Source organism: Notothenia rossii (genome assembly GCF_949606895.1).
Source record: "Notothenia rossii genome assembly, chromosome: 1".
Taxonomy (NCBI): Eukaryota; Metazoa; Chordata; class Actinopteri; order Perciformes; family Nototheniidae; genus Notothenia; species Notothenia rossii.
In genome coordinates this window covers 38,991,037-39,008,174 of record NC_136912.1, presented here as the reverse complement: position 1 = coordinate 39,008,174, position 17,138 = coordinate 38,991,037, and the positions used below count along the sequence as shown (strand labels likewise).

The following is a 17,138-nucleotide window of genomic DNA, read 5'->3' as shown; positions in this document are numbered from 1 at the left end:
CCATATAGGTGGAGCACCCCTTCTGTGACGTAGAAAATAATTCAAATCTGGATCAGTTGCAGCCCCGTTTTTAGAGATTTGGGTATTGAGGAAAAGAGAGAGGGTTGTATTTTCTGACACTTGGTGAGTTCCCTGACACACCGGGGACACATATTCATGTATAAAAGACGTACAAAAGTGCATTTTGCATGATAGGTCACCTTTAATAGGCACTGTTGCCAAAAAACAAACTGCTGTTATAAGTATAAAAGCAATGCTGGATTCATGGAGGCACATTGTAAATAACATGGATTTTTAGGAGAAATCTACCTTTTATTGGTGTTGGAAATACTTAACAAATCCTGTGTCTGACTGCTGGACAGATACACTTACACTGTATTCATTGCTTGGCTTTCATTAGGCAAACAGTCTTCGGAGGCACACAGCCATGAGTTGTGTGTAGCTGAAAGTGCTGGGTATTAACAGCCTGGCATATGCTGCTCTGTGACGATCTGTTGTGTGCTGCACTTTAATGACATTGGAGGTTTACCCAGCTGGATACCTCTTTATATTTCACCTCCCAAGAAAAAGGTCTAAAGAGCCTTCAAGCTACTTGAGAAAGGTCAACACGCTGTTTCTAAGCTCAAGTGTTTGTAAGTAGCTCATACACATTGGGAATGCAATGTGATTTCCCTGAAATAACAGACATTAAAGCCCTCTTCAACATAACAAGTTTGATTATGAGCAAAACCATGTACTTTGATACCTTGAAAGTGCTTGCTTGATTAGCCTTTTGTTTGAGGTAAATGTAACCATTTCAAATCTACCTGAAAAGTAATAAATGCCTGCTGCTGTCACCTTCTTTGGCCAGCAATAGAAACAGCAATTTCAAGCGATCACAACGATGACATTTGAGCTATTTAAAACAAAAGCATAATTTTAAAATCCATTACCTCTGTTGTGTGTGTATATACAGAACTCACGATCAGCAGTGGAGTTAATTTACTGGTGCATAAACATGGGTCTATATTTAATTTCATGTAAATGTGCATTCCGGAAATGAAAAATAACACAATTTGTATTACGATAGAAACAAACTGATGACACAAATGTTTAGAGAACCATGACAATTTGTTTACAAAAAATACTTTGCTAAACTGCCTAAGCACTTGCAGTTCATACATGTTGAACATATTGCAGATTAAAGACGCCCTGTGGAGTTTTTAAAGTGGTTGATGGACAATACACAATCCTGCTACCTGTGTAGCCTACTCTGCTAATCAACAATGCATTGGCAAGGGGTGTTGAATGTACTTGATAGGCTTGTATTCCTTATGATTGGGCTTTAAAATGTTTCCTTCCAGGGCACAACAGACACAATTATACATTCTGGCTAACTCTACTCATATTGAGAAATGTATTAATTATGCACTGCGGCTGTCAAACAAAGTAGTACACTGAAATAAACAGTAAAGACAATAAGCTAGCAATGGAGAATAAGACTTCTAGCTAGAAAAACAAGGAGGTGGATATCTATGAAGGTCAACAAATGTAGTTATCATCGCAGGATTTACGATATTTAATTAATAAATAAGTGCTTTTGTTATGTTGGGAAGTCTTTAACACGTTTGGTAGGATTGTAATTGTTTAGAAGCAATGTAAACCTGGTGATGTATATCAGCTATCAAAATCAATAAGGGTTGTTTAAACACTTCTTCAGTGTGACTTCATTTCTCTTTATGTATTTTACTTTATTAAAGCTTGAGTGTAGAACTTTGAGTACTTACCCCTCCAATGGAAGAAATGAACTTGAGCCCAGATTGAACTGATTGGACACATTAATAGCCGCGTTCACACCAATTACTTTGTCGTACTTAGTTCCCAGCACTTAGTCCCCCTATGGAACTAAGAGCCGATTGCGTTCACACCGGAACAAGTTCCCTGTGGGAAGATTACGCAAATGAGCCGCTGACGTCACTTCGTCTTCTTCTGCTTTGGGTTTACTGGCAGGCCGCAAACAACTTCACGGCGTATACTGCCGCCGGAAGTCCCCGGAGTTGGGCCCTCCGAGTAAATCGCCAGAACGCCGACACCTCCTGATTTCCACCGCTCCCATGTTTTCTTTTGTGTTGCCATAAGTTAGTCTCTCTGCGTTTGTGCGCTGGGCGAATGCTAATGCTAATAATGCTAATGCGAGGATAATAAAATGGCGGCTCTACAAAACATTTCAGAGTTTTACGGGGCGTGTTTTTTTGGAATTCGCCCAGCCAATCAGAACTGGGGCACTTTTTTCCCCCAGGAAAGTACCACCTCTCAGCACGCACTAAAAATGGGGGTAAAAGTTCCCGGTACTAAGTACTCTTTTCGGTGTGAACGCGGCATAAGGGTTACTAACGGAACTAAACGGGAAAAGTACTCCGGTGTGAACGCGCCTATTGTTTCTACTTGCCTGCTTTATTTTTTTTAATCAGTAATAATGTACAGTAGTATACATCACATTGACACAAATTGCTGGGCATGTTGGTAAGGCACACAAATCATATCAAAGCACAGCTAGGCCTACATGTTAAACTAGCTTTTATAGCCTACATGTATTTACAGATCTTCCAACAACTTCATTTAATTTACTTTATAGAGCTACTTAACTTTTAATCAGGAATAATGTATATTCATTTACATCAAATGTACACCAATTGCTGGGCAAGTTGGTTAGGTTAAAAGTAATATTAAAGCACATCTACAGTAACATGCTAAACTAGTTACCCATGTTATATGCCTTTATGTATTTACAGGCAACACATAACTTCACCTACTTCCATTTAATAGCTACTAAACTTTTTATCAGGAATAATGTACTTTCATTTACTCAAATTGCTGGGCATGTTGGTAATGCAGACTGTGAGACTGACTGTTGAGAGGCCCGACCAAGCAAGGAGGCAGAGGCAGAACGTCCAAAATGATAACCCGGGGTGGGCATTTATTACACCATACACATGATATGACACACACAGCCTCAATCCTGCTGTGGTTTCATTGAGCACAGCCTGCAGGCACCAGGATCTCACCCGCACTCCCACTCTCACAAGACACAGCACCTAAACACACCCACAGACTAACAAGACACAGGTGAGGGGAGAGCAATTAGACACAGGTGAGGGGAGGAGAAAACACAGGGCACCAGGTGCACACAATCAACAGCCACAGACATGGGGGAAGGGGCACACTTTTAACATAAACCAGCAAACAGAGACAGACAAACTAAAACACAGACAGATGCACAAACTACATACATTTCGCCACCTACAAAACTACACAATCCGTAACGGAGGCCGAGATCTATGGGCCCAGAGATCACCTCCGTTACACAGACAATGATATCAAAAATGTCATATCTCTTCAACGGCGTTAGAGGACGCTGGCGCTGACTGTTCGCCGCTTCTCTGTCCGAAATTCTCATCTTTCTTTGTGTTAATCTAAGAGTTTCTGACCACTTTCTACTGCTATAGTTTTCTAACTATTCTGTGGCTTTTGTGTTCTGATCTGGACATATTTGTTACACCCGATTGCCATTTTTGATGGACGCTTTGGTTTTCTACCCTGCTACACCTGCCATTGTAGCCCACCTGCTAACGCTGCTCCTTCCATCAAATAACCAGCCCCATTCTTCGTCCTGCCCCTCCCTGTGGGCCCTGACTCTGGTTCTTTAAACCTCCCGCTCCTGCCGGTCCCCCCATCTGCTGTAAAGGACAGCCTGCAATTGACCTATCATCCTGTCTGACGGCTGCCAACAGCTCCACTTTCAGCGCCACTGGTCTACAACCATAGCCAGCGCTGTGCTAATGCTAGCATCCCACCGCGGCACAACGATGTTACGATACTCTGTCCCCCAACTTTTTAATCTCAATAACTTTTCTGCGCTTCCTCTAAGCTTGTCTGTCATCAATTGCCTCGGGCTTCTACGCAGACTGAGGTATGTCCATAGAGGTTCCAAATGCAGATTTGTTTACTCCCAGTCCGTAAAATCATCCATAATATCTATCTGGTCCACTAACCGCCATGTCCCACAACTGTCATGTCATCTGAGCGCACTGATTACTCCATATTATACACCCACCACTGGTCCGTTACAATCCCAGCTGTCCCGAAAACCTGGAGTGGATTCCACTGCCCTCTTCTCAGAGCTGGTCCAAATACCTGGAGTGGATTCTACTGCCCTCTGCTCAGAGCTGGTCGCAATTCCTGGAGTGGATTCCACCGCCCTCTGCTCAGAGCTGGCCCAAATACCTGGAGTGGATTCTACTGCCCATGCTCAGAGCTGGCCCAAATACCTGGAGTGGATTCCACCGCCCTCAACCACCAAAAATTGATAATAACACACTTCCTTCCACCTCCTCTCCGCTCCTCCCCCCCATCTCACATTCCTCCCCGCACTGTCAACCTGGACAACCTCTTACCTCTTCAGCCTGTGACCACACCACGCCCCTCCCACTCAACTAATATTGCCCTCCTTGCAAACTTGACAGTTTGTTTTATGTTTTGATGTTGTGTTTTGATGTGTATATGTAGCTGTGTGTTCCTTGTTTTACACCATGTATTCTCCTTTTTATCGTGATCTCACTGTGAAGCACTTTGTGAATCCTTTCTGTGAAAAGTGCTATATAAATAAACTTTACTTACTTACTTACTCCTTAACATCCGATCACTCAACAAGAAAGCCCTCATCCTCCATGAACTAATCTTGGAAAAATCCCTTGATTTCCTTCTGCTCACCGAAACCTGGCAACAGCCCGATGACTTCTTCTCCCTCAACCAAACATCCCCCCTGGCTTTAAATACATCACTAAACCCCGCCCCTCCCGTCGTGGTGGCGGCCTTGCTTTAATGCACAATCAGAACATCCAGATCACAGAACTAACCCTCCCCTCAGTATCATCTTTGAATTCATTGCCTTCAAAGCCCCTCCCTCACTGACAGTCATCCTCATCTACCGGCATCCTAAACCTCATCCCTCCTTCCTCTCCGATTTCACTGAATTCCTCACACTTGCCTCATCCCTGTCTCAACGTCTGTTACTACTTGGTGACCTCAACATTCACATTGACTCACCCACCTGCAAGCTGGCATCCAAATTCACAACCCTACTGGACAATTTCTCTATCACCCAACATTTCACCTTCCCCACTCATGACAAAGGACACATTCTTGATCTTGTCTGCTCTACCAACCTTCCAGTGATTGACCTCCACCCTTGCCCATTTCCCCTCTCCGACCACAAACTCATACAATTCACCATTGCCTCCCCCACCCGAAACCCCTGCCCACCCAGAAACATCACCTTCCGTAATCTGCACTCCATTGACCATAACCATCTCTCCGAACTGCTATCGTCTAATCTCCCCCTGGACGCAACCCTCAGCTCACCTGATGATCTGCTCAACCACCTCAACTCCACCCTACTCACCTCCCTCAACACTTTAGCCCCCCTAAAAAATAAAACTGTTACTTTCAAGACCTCCTCACCCTGGTTCACACCCGCACTGCGTAAAATTAAGCAGTGAGGCCGCCAACTTGAACGTCTTTCAAAGAAATCATCCCTCACAGCCCATTACATAAGCTACAAACTCCATCTCAATGCATACAGAGATGCTCTTATTGCCGTTAAATCTGCCCACCTCTCCAACATCTTCACTGACCCCTCCCGTAACCACAGGACCCTCTTCTCCACAGTTAACAAGCTCTTCAAACCCCGTGCTGATAACCTCCCTACTTCTACTTCCGCTACTTGCAGCTCATTCCTCCAGTTTTTCGCAGACAAAATTAACGCCATTAACTAGGGATATAAGGATACCAAAAACTCACGGTACGATAATATCGCGATAACAAGTCCACGGTATGGTATTTATCGCGATATTGAATAATAAAGGTAAGAAAAAAAAAATTCATACAATTTTTTTTTCAATAAAACATTTTTTTACTCGAAAAATGTTTCTTTATTACATAATAAATCTGATTTTTACAGCATTTTTGTAGGATAGCAGTATTTTAAAGTGTCAAAAACAAAGTGACAGTAACAGACTGGAACAAGAAAACCAGTGTTTTTGTACCTACTAGTACTACCAAACAAAGTAAGCATTTTCTTTATGCCACTGCATCTCACAAATAAACAAGGACATTTAATAATCAGACCCTGCAATAAAATAAATCAAGTTTCACTTTAGTTTTTCAAGTAACTCAACTCAAACTCACTAGTCACTCACTCAGCATCATCAGACAGGTTTTTAGGAGAATGTCCACATTTCCAGGTATTTATAAGCTGGGGTGTTTGGGCATTTACAATATCCCCTGCTCTGGAAAAAACTCTCTCGCTTGGTACTGATGTTGCTGGGACAGCAGTGGTCGCGTTAACCGAATATTTTATTTAACAATGACGGAAAAATCTGAAAGCAGTCTGTCATTTTGACAGATTAGAACAAACTCGGAACAGCGCCAACGTTTCCCCAGAGCCAGGCTCTGGTGTTATGCCGTGTTATGCATGCCCTCCAAAAGGAAATGATACAGTTTCCAAACCGTACTTTGCCGTACAGATCAATACATGTCTGGGAGGTTTTGCTTTACGCTGTGCGCGTCCCGCGAGGTGAATGCACACACGGCATAACACCGCCCCCCCCACCCCCCGTTGACAGTTCATGAGCATGCTCTATCGTGAACTGTTCAGACCCGACGGGTAATAAGGGATTATGACGGATATTTTACGATCCTGTCTGTCAAAATGACGGACAGCGAAAAAGTCTAACGCCAGGCTTATTGACATGGCGAGATATAAATATATGGTTGGTACTTGTCAATGTCTCTAGGTGTGTAAATGTAGCCCTGTAAATACGATGTCCTTTTGTGTTATCTGTTGTTTTATTTTCATGTTGTAACCTACTTGCTGCCATGTTGGACAGGTCTCTCTTGAAAAAGAGATCGATGATCTCAATGGAACCACCTGGTTGAATAAAGGTTGTTTATTGTGTTAAAGTGTTTACACATTTATTTATTTTTTTTTAAAAAGATATTTTTTTTTTAAATCGTGGTAGATTTAGTCAGTCTCACGACGGTATTGGGAAGTTTATTTACCGTGATACCGCGATATTCGGTATATCGTTACATCCCTACCATTAACCACTCCTTCTCAGCTCCATCTGATATACAAGCATCTCCCCCAACCTCCACCGCTACCACTTCAACCCCCATCTCCCTTGACCTCCTGACTCCTCCTCCCCAGCGCCGCCTCTCCCAGTTCAACCTGGTTACCCCACTTGAAATACTCCATCTGATCGGTTCCTCAAATCCCATAACCTGCTCCCTTGACCCTCTACCCACTCCTCTCCTGAAGTCCTCCCTCCCCGTCCTCTGCCCCTATCTTGCTAACCTTTTCAACTCCTCGCTGTCCCATGGAACCGTCCCCTCTGCCTTCAAAACTGCTGCCGTTACTCCAATACTCAAAAAACCTGGTCTTGATCCCTCCTCCCTCACTAATTACCGCCCCATCTCCAACCTACCATTCCTCTCAAAAACTCTTTAACGCATTGTAGCCAAACAAATTCACTGCCATCTCCAAACCAACCAGCTTTATGAACCCCTTCAGTCTGGATTTCGTCCTCACCACAGTACAGAAACTGCACTCGTCAAAGTCCTCAATGACCTCCTCACCTCTGCTGACACTGGTTCCCTCAATATTCTCATCCTTCTCGACCTGAGTGCAGCCTTCGATACCGTGAGCCACAACATCCTGCTCACCTGACTCAGGGACATTGGTATTGAAGGTATTGCACTCAGATGGCTCCAGTCCTACCTCACTGAACGATCCCACTTCATCTCCCTCCCCAACCACTCCTCTGCCACAGCTTCAGTCACCCAAGGCGTTCCTCAAGGATCAGTACTTGGCCCCCTCCTTTTCATCATTTACATCCTGTCCCTTGGCCAGATACTCCGCCACTTCAACCTGGACTTCCACTGCTATGCTGATGACACTCAGATCTACCTCAGCACCAAATCCCTCCATAACCCACCCCTTACCTACATCGATTCCTGTCTGACAGCTATTAAAACTTGGATGCAACATAACCTCCTCAAACTGAACAGCAACAAAACAGAACTCCTCCTAATTGGCTCCAAATCCACCCTCAGCAAGGTCACTAACATAACACTCACCATCGATGGCACCATTGTTTCCCCCTCCAATCAGGCACGCAACCTTGGCGTAATCTTTGACCCCACCCTCTCCCTTGAACCTCACATTCGCCAAACAGTCAAAACCTCATTTTTCCACCTCCGCAATATTGCAAAAATCCTACCCTCTCTCATCCGCCCGGCAGCCGAGCGACTAATCCATGCCTTCATTTCCTCCCGCCTTGACAACTGCAACTCACTTCTTTACGGCATCAGCACTACATCCCTCAACAGACTCCAACGGGTTCAAAATGCAGCCGCATGTCTCCTCACGCATACCAAATCATGGCATCACATCACCCCAGTTTTCAAAGACCTCCACTGGCTTCCTGTCTCCCATCGCATCAACTACAAAATTCTGGTCCTCACCTACAAAGCACTCCACCATTTGGCTCCCCCTTATATCACAAACCTTCTCACTCCTTATCAACCCCCACGGTCCCTCAGATCCACCGCAGCCGGACTCCTATCCATTCCCACATCCACACTCTGCAGCTATGGGGACAGAGCCTTCTCAGTGGCAGCTCCTAGATTCTGGAATTCCCTCCCCCAAGATCTCCGTGACTCTGAGTCCCTCACAGTCTTTCAGTCCCGCCTCAAAACACATCTTTTCAACTCTGTCTACCCATAAGCCCCCCCCCCCTCTCAATCAACTTCCTCTTGACTGCCTTTTTATTTTTTTATTTTACTATACTTACTTGTTTGCCTGTCCTTGTTTGTCTACCCTCCCTCATATTGTAAAGCGTCTTTGAGTTGTGAAAAGCGCTATATAAATAAAATGCATTATTATTATTATTATTATTATTATTATTAAAGCACATGTTACATGTTCAACAAGCTAAACATGGTATACACCATGTTTATTTATGGTTCTTCCAACTACTTAACTTCACTTACTTACTTTATATTGCTACTCAACTCTTAATCAGGCATAATGTACAGTACATTCATCTTCATCGCCATTACTCAAATTGCTGAGCTTGTTGGTAAGGCAGACAATAATATCAAAGCACATGTAACGTGCTAAACTAGCCTAACATGTTATAAAGCCTATAGATGTTTACAGCTCTTCCAACAGCTTCTCACTTTAGCTACTTAACCTTTTATCATGATTAATGTAGATTCATGTAAATCAACGTCTCACAAATTGCGGGGCTTGTAGGTGAAGCAACAATGAAATTAAAGGACATCTACCAAAAACTAACTGTTTCCTGTCCGCTCCCACAGCACCCTTGGTGGACTCCAGCCCCAGACACAGCAGCTCGGCCATGCTGATGCTCCTATCAGTGGTGTTCCTGGGTCTAGCAGTGTTCCTCATCTACAAATTCAAGAGGTACACTGTGTGACTACTTCCACCTGCAGCACATGGCACGGTCATATAGAACCCTAGTATATACCTATTATTTTATTATCCATTATTGATGGTACCATTTGAGCACCGTCTGGACCAATCAATCAGTCGCGCTAAGAAATTTGATTGAATAAGTCCCCCTAGAGGTTGTACACAAACTTCTAGCAGGATTGAATGAGCATGTGGCTCCAATCAGTGACGAAATGTGGATAAAACGACCATTAAAGGGTTGAATATGCTGTTGCTGTGCCACGCTTGTTATTTGCTGAATAAATTATTCATACTTGAAATGATTCTCTTGAAAAGTCGGGGGGAATGGAAAATCTGTCATTAATTATGAATATGAATTTTTCCCCATTAGTCTAAAGAGCATGCATTTTTCAGGAAATCTCGCAGTTGACAAAACAGAGCAATTAATAACCCAACTGAATGGTAATTAGAAATAAATTGGATGGTGACTAAATATAGATGTATATTAGGTGTTATAAATGTTGATGGAAATGATACCAATGCCACTGTAATTTGCCTCTAGAGTATTCACTGAGGTATTATTACAGTTGAGACAACTCTGAAAGTTGGAATGCCTAAAGCACTATAGGAAACAGAACTGTCGTTGAGGTTAGCTGAGAAAATGTGTTTTTTTTAATTTGTCATAAAAAAAACACTTTTGTTAGGCTTGTAAATGATTATTTTTATACTGAAAAATATGGCAAACATTTCATTGTTTCCAATTTGTCAATCTCTTCTTTTGTAAAATTAGAAAAATACCTTGGATCAACATATACGCTGAGGTGAACCAGGAGAAGGAGCAGGAGATGATTGGGTCGGTCGGCCAGGGCGACAGCACGCCTAAAATCACTCTGAGTGAGTTCTCCGCCTCCAAAGAACTCATGGAGAAAGAACTGGACGGCAGGATCAAAAGTAAATGAAGAGCTTTCAGTGAAATGATTCCACTCAAAATGATTGCTTACTGACTTGAAAAGGGTTTTGATTTCCTGATCGGAGACATGATTTTCTATCATTTTCAAGATGGTCTTAGAAGTCAGAATACACAAATACATGTGTGCAGAATCATACCCCAGGAGTACTTTAGCTATTGAATTTGAATAATTTTTTTAAATAGAGAATTGGCAACTTAATCTCCTTTTAGCAATTTGAATTATTCAGAGAAGAGGAAAGCAGAGGGAGCCGCAGAGTATAGACGGACCAGGATGTGGTTTAGCACAGTAAAGAAAAGATTTTCAGCAAGGCTTGCAGTACTGAGAACAATGAATACATAATAAAACCAACATGTTTAAGCATGCTGCCTCAGGACTTCGTTGGCCAGCAGGAGCACAGAGGCACCGGCCTTAATCACTTGAATATTTGATTAGAATATGACTTGTTTAAATATTCCAGAACATTTGCGAAAAGCTAATTGGCAAAATTCTGCTTACTCTGACCTTATATGATACGCTGTTTTGCTGCTTTACCAACAGAATGCAGTACAGGTCAAATGGCAAGTGCAGTTCCAGAATTAATTTGTCTCTGAGTAGCTGACGTAGGTGTGAAAATGATTAAGGTCTTACACCGAGGTGACACCCACATTATTGTATTCAGCTCAATGCCCATTGTTATCTTCTGCTTACTGCCTGTAAGCCTCTCCACAGAGGAGAGGCGGTCAGTATTGTCGTCATGTAGCAGCATGACCTGAGGTGCTGCCCCAAAGTCTACAAATTGAATAATAAATGCCGACCTCTGCTACAGTATAGACAAGGACATCACAGCGTTGCACAACTAGTTGTTATGATACACATTCGTAGCATATGAAACAAAGACTGTATTCCACTCCTGTAGTGCATTTTCTAGAACTTGCATCAGGAGAGATATACAGGAAAAACAGCAGCAACAAAAAAGCCTTGATGCCTTCTATACATGCAGTGCAACCAGACAGTGCATGTTATGGGATCTGTGATATAGAGTGGCGCAGTAATGATTCTTAAAACCCAGAAAATGATTAGCATATTACCATTTCCGGTCGTCTCAAAGTCAATGGATTTTTGAACATGTTTGTGGTAAGAAGCCTGAAATAAGGTCTGGGGTTAACACAAGCTAACCTTTTTGTTCCACAAAATAAAATTTGTCATATAAATATCGATTGGTTAAATTAGACTTATATACCTCATCAGTCCGACACAAGTCCGCCTTTAGCTTAGCCGGGCTGACGCGCCACCATGTGACCGTAATGTACTTCATACATACGCTTTTTCACTTCTTCTGTTTGCATTTACGCTTAAAAAAGGACAAAGTGATGTTAGTATATGGTAATCATCCTGCTGAACAAAACGTGTCAGTATCCTTCACGAGTGTTGACCACAAAGCTTGATTTCTGCAATATACCAAAATCAACTGGGGAAATCCCATCATCACTGCAGTACTCTATTGAGTGCTGTTATAAGAAGATAACACATTTAAAATTACAATAATGACATCATGTAATAAATACAACGGACAATTTAAAGCGTAGAATAGAAGCAATCATGCTAATTAGAGTAATAATTACTTCCAGTCCTGGAATGTACAGTATATCAAATTAAATGGCCAATCCAGGGATTTAGTATTGCATTTTCTTACAGGCAGCAAAAACAGATTATGATATAGTCAGTTCAGAAGACGGAAGACCTCCTCATAGTAATGCTTATTACTGGACATTTTGAATAATGCAACGTAATAATATCCTTTATTAGACCCAAACTCAACCCCCCCAGTTCGCACACAGTTTTATGTTCTACAAATGCATAGGGTCCAAACCAATGAGGATATAACCCTTTACAAAATGAAGCATTTGTTTAAATTATTATAACAAAACATAATAAAAACAAGAACAAACAGCAATACAAATTAAATTATTCAAAAGAAAGTATTAAAATAAAAACAACTCTCCTCAGTATGAGACAACATGCACAACCACAAAACAAATTAATTCTAATGTCTTGTTCAGTCTTGCATAAAGTACATTTTTTCTCAAAATATGAAAAGCAAATTGATATGCTTGATATCTTTTTTGGGTATGTTTGACAGTTTTACATTATAATTCAATTAATTTGCCATTAACAATATACTGCATAACAGAAAATAGAACTATGTTTGTTGAGTAATGTTGGTTTAGTCAATCCTATCAATACATATTCAACATGTGGACCTTGTTGGCCTCTTCCAAATGAAATCATAACTTCAATTGTTCTAGTATTCTGAGGAAGAGTTATGAAATAATTCAATGCGGATTAAACTTATTACAGCCTTGAATCAGAGAAAGCAGTTAGTCTGGACATGCTGTTCTAACCTACAGTATAACATAAACACAAATGTGTATTCTCTGCCTGTGTTTCATGTTGTCTTGTATAATTGCCCTTAACACCACTTCAGGAGTTATTTTGTTTTCTGTGAGTTGTTCCTAAACATGTTGCAAAATGCAGTGGAACCACACTGGAGGTCTTTGAATAGATGTGCACCCAGGGTTGGGAGGGTTACTTTGTAAATGCATTTCATTACAATTACTAGTTACCAGTAAAATATGTAATTAGTAACCTAATCTGAGTATGAAAATATTGATTACATTTTATTTATAGGAAAACCTGCCTGTCATTAAGCATATTCAGCTAGTAGTTTATTCACCAACACTGAAACACATGATTCACACTTAAAGTATTGGCCTACAGAACAGTAAAGTTTACCGGTGAAATGCAATGTTTTGCATCCTGATTATATTATCCCGTTACATCAAATCCCTTACTTCCCGATCCTGCATGTATCCCATCATCCTCCACTAATGACATCATATGACTCACTGAAGTTTCCTTTCATTTTCAGCATGAGCGGTAGAAAAAAGAAATACATTTTCATAATGGCTCACTTTCTTATATCCATAAAACAGCTACAAATCCTTGAATTAAAACACTTCAGTAATAAACACGACCATGTCAAAGAGGCTCTATAAATAAGTATGGATGCAGAACTAACTATCTCTCATTCTTTTCTTCTGTCTTTCTCTGCTCAGGGGGAGTTGGAAACGCCTGCGAGAGCACAAGGGAGATTCCCAACTGTACTAGCGTGTAAAGCTGGAGAGCGACAGTTTATGTACAGCCAAGTGTCACAGTGTCGGGGTTCTCTTTTTCTGTTTTGTAATTCTCAACACAACTGATGTTAATAGTTTTCTAAGGGACCTCATTTATACTGACTTGCACGGATGCCTCATTCAGCAAAATCCACGCAGAAAAATGTCAATTTACTCGATGAGATCAGTGTCGTAACTGGCATATACAGTTTTGTGGATAAGCTACATTCATTCACAGAGTGAAATACCTTTGGTCCACACCTGTGAAGAGTTCTGTACATTTCATAAGGAGTTTGCTTTGAGAATAATTTCTGCTATATATAGACTATAATGTCTGAGTCTTCAATCTAACAGGGAATATTATTGAAATGTACAATATTATCATATGTTCTGTTAAATGTATATATTATTACTTTCTACCTGATCGTAGTCTAAGTACCATGGACAACAGATGATCTGGTCTGTTTTTGAAAGTGTGTTAAAACATTGCTTAAAGAAATCAACTTTGTTTCGCTAAGGTTCTTGACTTGTGCATGTTCTTATTGAGGACAGGATTTCTGTGTTGTAGATAAGCAAGTGTTGTAAATAGTTGTTTTCTAATCCTCCCTCAAAGAGCCCAATGGATTTTACCCACACTTCTTCTGTTTTGCCCTCGTTTTCTGCAGTTACTGTTGGGCGATAAGTATCTTGTAGAAAAGGTTTATCTGTAAATGCAGGTAGAATTCTATTGAAATAATGCAGTATTAACATCCCACTATTTCCCTGGAAAGAAATACAAACATGTCCAATGTGTTTCATTAGATATATATAATAGATATTCAGTGATGTTTACACAGATTCCATCCTTGCCATTGGTCTCATTACATTACCTTCTGCCTGTTGGACAATGACTCAGATTGTGCATCAGAAATTATTTATATTGTGGTGACCAGTGATCAAATTCACAATATTCATATGTTGGGAAAACATTGATGCCATTCAATCCAAAATAACATTATAAGTTATGTGTACGTCCTCAGAAATACCACGAACAGAAGGTTGGGTTCTGATAGCTGGTTCCACTTTGGTTGCTGTTTGGGAAATAACTATATGAATCAATCGAGTGGTGCACTGATGACCTTTTATTGTTGGCGGACCCTGAAGTGAGCATCGCAAGGGCTCCTTCAACAAAAAGCTATTTAATTATTTAATAGATTAAAAAAATTGCAAATAATAAGCGCTGTGACAAAACACACGTTTATGATACGTGTTTTGTTCACCATGTTAATCTCCACATATAAACACCAATTTGTGATTTTTGGAGCTAAAATGTAATTGCCAGAACTGGAAGCTAACATTAAGCTATTAACAAACTGCATGAAAGTCAAATGACCTAACTACAAACACGTTAAAAGAAAGTTGACTTTTAGGCGAGTGAACCGGAAGCAATAAAATGCTAACTCATTCCCGATTCAGGACTCATTCCTGCACCACTCAATACAATACTGAGTGTAAACAATAATGTGTTTCAGTTATTTATGAATACCAGTAACTGCCACGTGTTTAAAGCTACACCTAATACTGATAAAACCCCAAGAAGGCCTATAGTACATAAATATTTGTAAGCACCATTGTTTTTGCTATATTGAATATACACAATCAAAAACAAATACTTTTTCAGAAATGAATATACCTGAAACTTGAAATGAACTCTCGCTGGTTGTTCACTTGGTTCTTTGCTCAGGGTTTTGCTGTCGGCTCCATGCAGGGGAGGAGGGTTGATTTACTTGACAGCTAATTTTGCCCCACAAACATTCTCCTTCATTACGACAAGAAAACTGCATCTTATCTCAAAAGTGAGTCATCAATAAGGCACAGTGAGCCAACGTTCTACCCTGTCCCTAGGTCAGATTCACAGACAATTTTGACTTATAATATTAGAGCAAAAGGAGTGCCATAACGTTCAGCTTGGTGCAATTTGCTTTATTTTGTGAAAGGAGAGGGGAAAAAATGTATATATGTTTTCGCTTTTATAATACCCCAAATTGTCATTTGTGGTTTTCTTTCTTTGTTTTTTTCAAAAACGACATGCAGAGACGCTTTCTTCATTTATTTTTCATCATAAAACTGTCCTTAAATCCTGTCACTGCAAACCCACAATAAACGAGTTTGAGCGGAGCATGACGAAGTCTTTGCCTGGCTGCTGTCATGAGAGTAATAATTCCACTGGAGTGAATTGGAGCGCCTTTAAGGCTCATGTTATGCCAAATGCCTGCATATGACTTAACTGAAATCAGTGCAAATGTCAAATGTAAGGGTGCATTTCACCCTTTGTGGAGTATTTTATCTTATTTGCACATGGTTTAGTGGTTAGGAAAAGCCACGCAATCCTGTTGTGAGATTGCCCCTTCCTTTAAAAAGACTAAATCCACTCTCCATGGGGCCATCATGGTTCTTTAACAACCCAACGCTTAACTCACTGCTTTGCTTTAAGTTTTAAATGAGGAGGTAACATCCTCCCAGCATGCACCACTCTCCCATCAGAGCTGTTTTCTTACAGACTGGCCTCGGGATGATTCCCGCCAGCCTCTTGGTATCCAGCATGGTGATAATCAGAGAAAGCTGGACACCTGAGCAGAGCGTGCCCCATGCAGAGCTTTCCCACAATGCTCAGCTGAAGTAAACAGCACTTGCAGGCTAAGCGAGAGGGGACAGAGGAACACAAAGGCATAGGCTGTCACATCACATATTCATTACCCAAACACAGCGTTCTCATCTCAAACCAAACAGCCAAGCCTTGTTAGTGCAGACAGAATACACATTGAACAAAGATTGTTTTATAGCTTTGTTGTATTCATCACATGCCATAAGCAGAGAGTTGTTTGCCTTGCTGGATTTTCTTAGCGTGGGGTTTTTGATGCTGTCTTTCTTCTGATTTGTATTAGCAAAACAGGATTAGGACAAACAGAAATAAAACTTTTGAAAAGTTGTAAAAAGTTTGTACTGAACAATCCTACTTGTACTGTATTGTTTTGGTCCTTTTTCGCCCCTCCTGGATCCTTTGGAATTGTAAAGAATGTATGATGACTTCACTTAGAGCCAGGCCATGATGCTTTTGCAAGGTACAGAATTCGGTACTCCAAAAAAGGTCTCAAAGAATAGCCACTGAACATGTTCATAGACTTCATTGGTCATTCCATCACCATATTGATCACTGGACATTTCTGTCTAATCTGATTTCTCAAAAATCCATAATATTCTGTAAAATCATCCAGAAAATGAAAGAGATTCTTGCTTTCGTGATATTTCCGAAGGCATAAGCATTGTAATGTTCTTCATTGCACAAAAATCTACAATGCATGCATCATCAGTAATGTTTTGTTTCATCTTTATTTCCATATTTCTACGGTAAGGAAACTGTCATTTTGAAATTGTTTCAAATAAATGTATTTTTGTACATCAACGTTTTCGTCGTCTGGGTGGTGATATTCCTGTGAACTGAAGGGTGCAAAGAAGACGATG

The 17,138-nt window shown here is 40.9% G+C and overlaps 1 protein-coding gene across 2 annotated transcripts in view; it reads left to right on the top strand.

The window, feature by feature from the left end:
- The window catches only part of LOC307039389 (VPS10 domain-containing receptor SorCS3-like), a 355,063-nt gene extending 339,269 nt beyond the window's left edge, over window positions 1–15,794 (top strand). For both annotated transcript variants that reach the window (XM_079681402.1, XM_079681403.1), the window contains 3 exons: window positions 9,421–9,526; window positions 10,305–10,465; window positions 13,581–15,794. In XM_079681402.1, the coding sequence (XP_079537528.1) occupies window positions 9,421–9,526; window positions 10,305–10,465; window positions 13,581–13,639 (326 nt within the window). In that variant the 3' untranslated portion in view covers window positions 13,640–15,794. The remainder of the gene's footprint in view (window positions 1–9,420; window positions 9,527–10,304; window positions 10,466–13,580) is intronic.
- The last annotated feature ends 1,344 nt before the right edge of the window (window positions 15,795–17,138 follow it).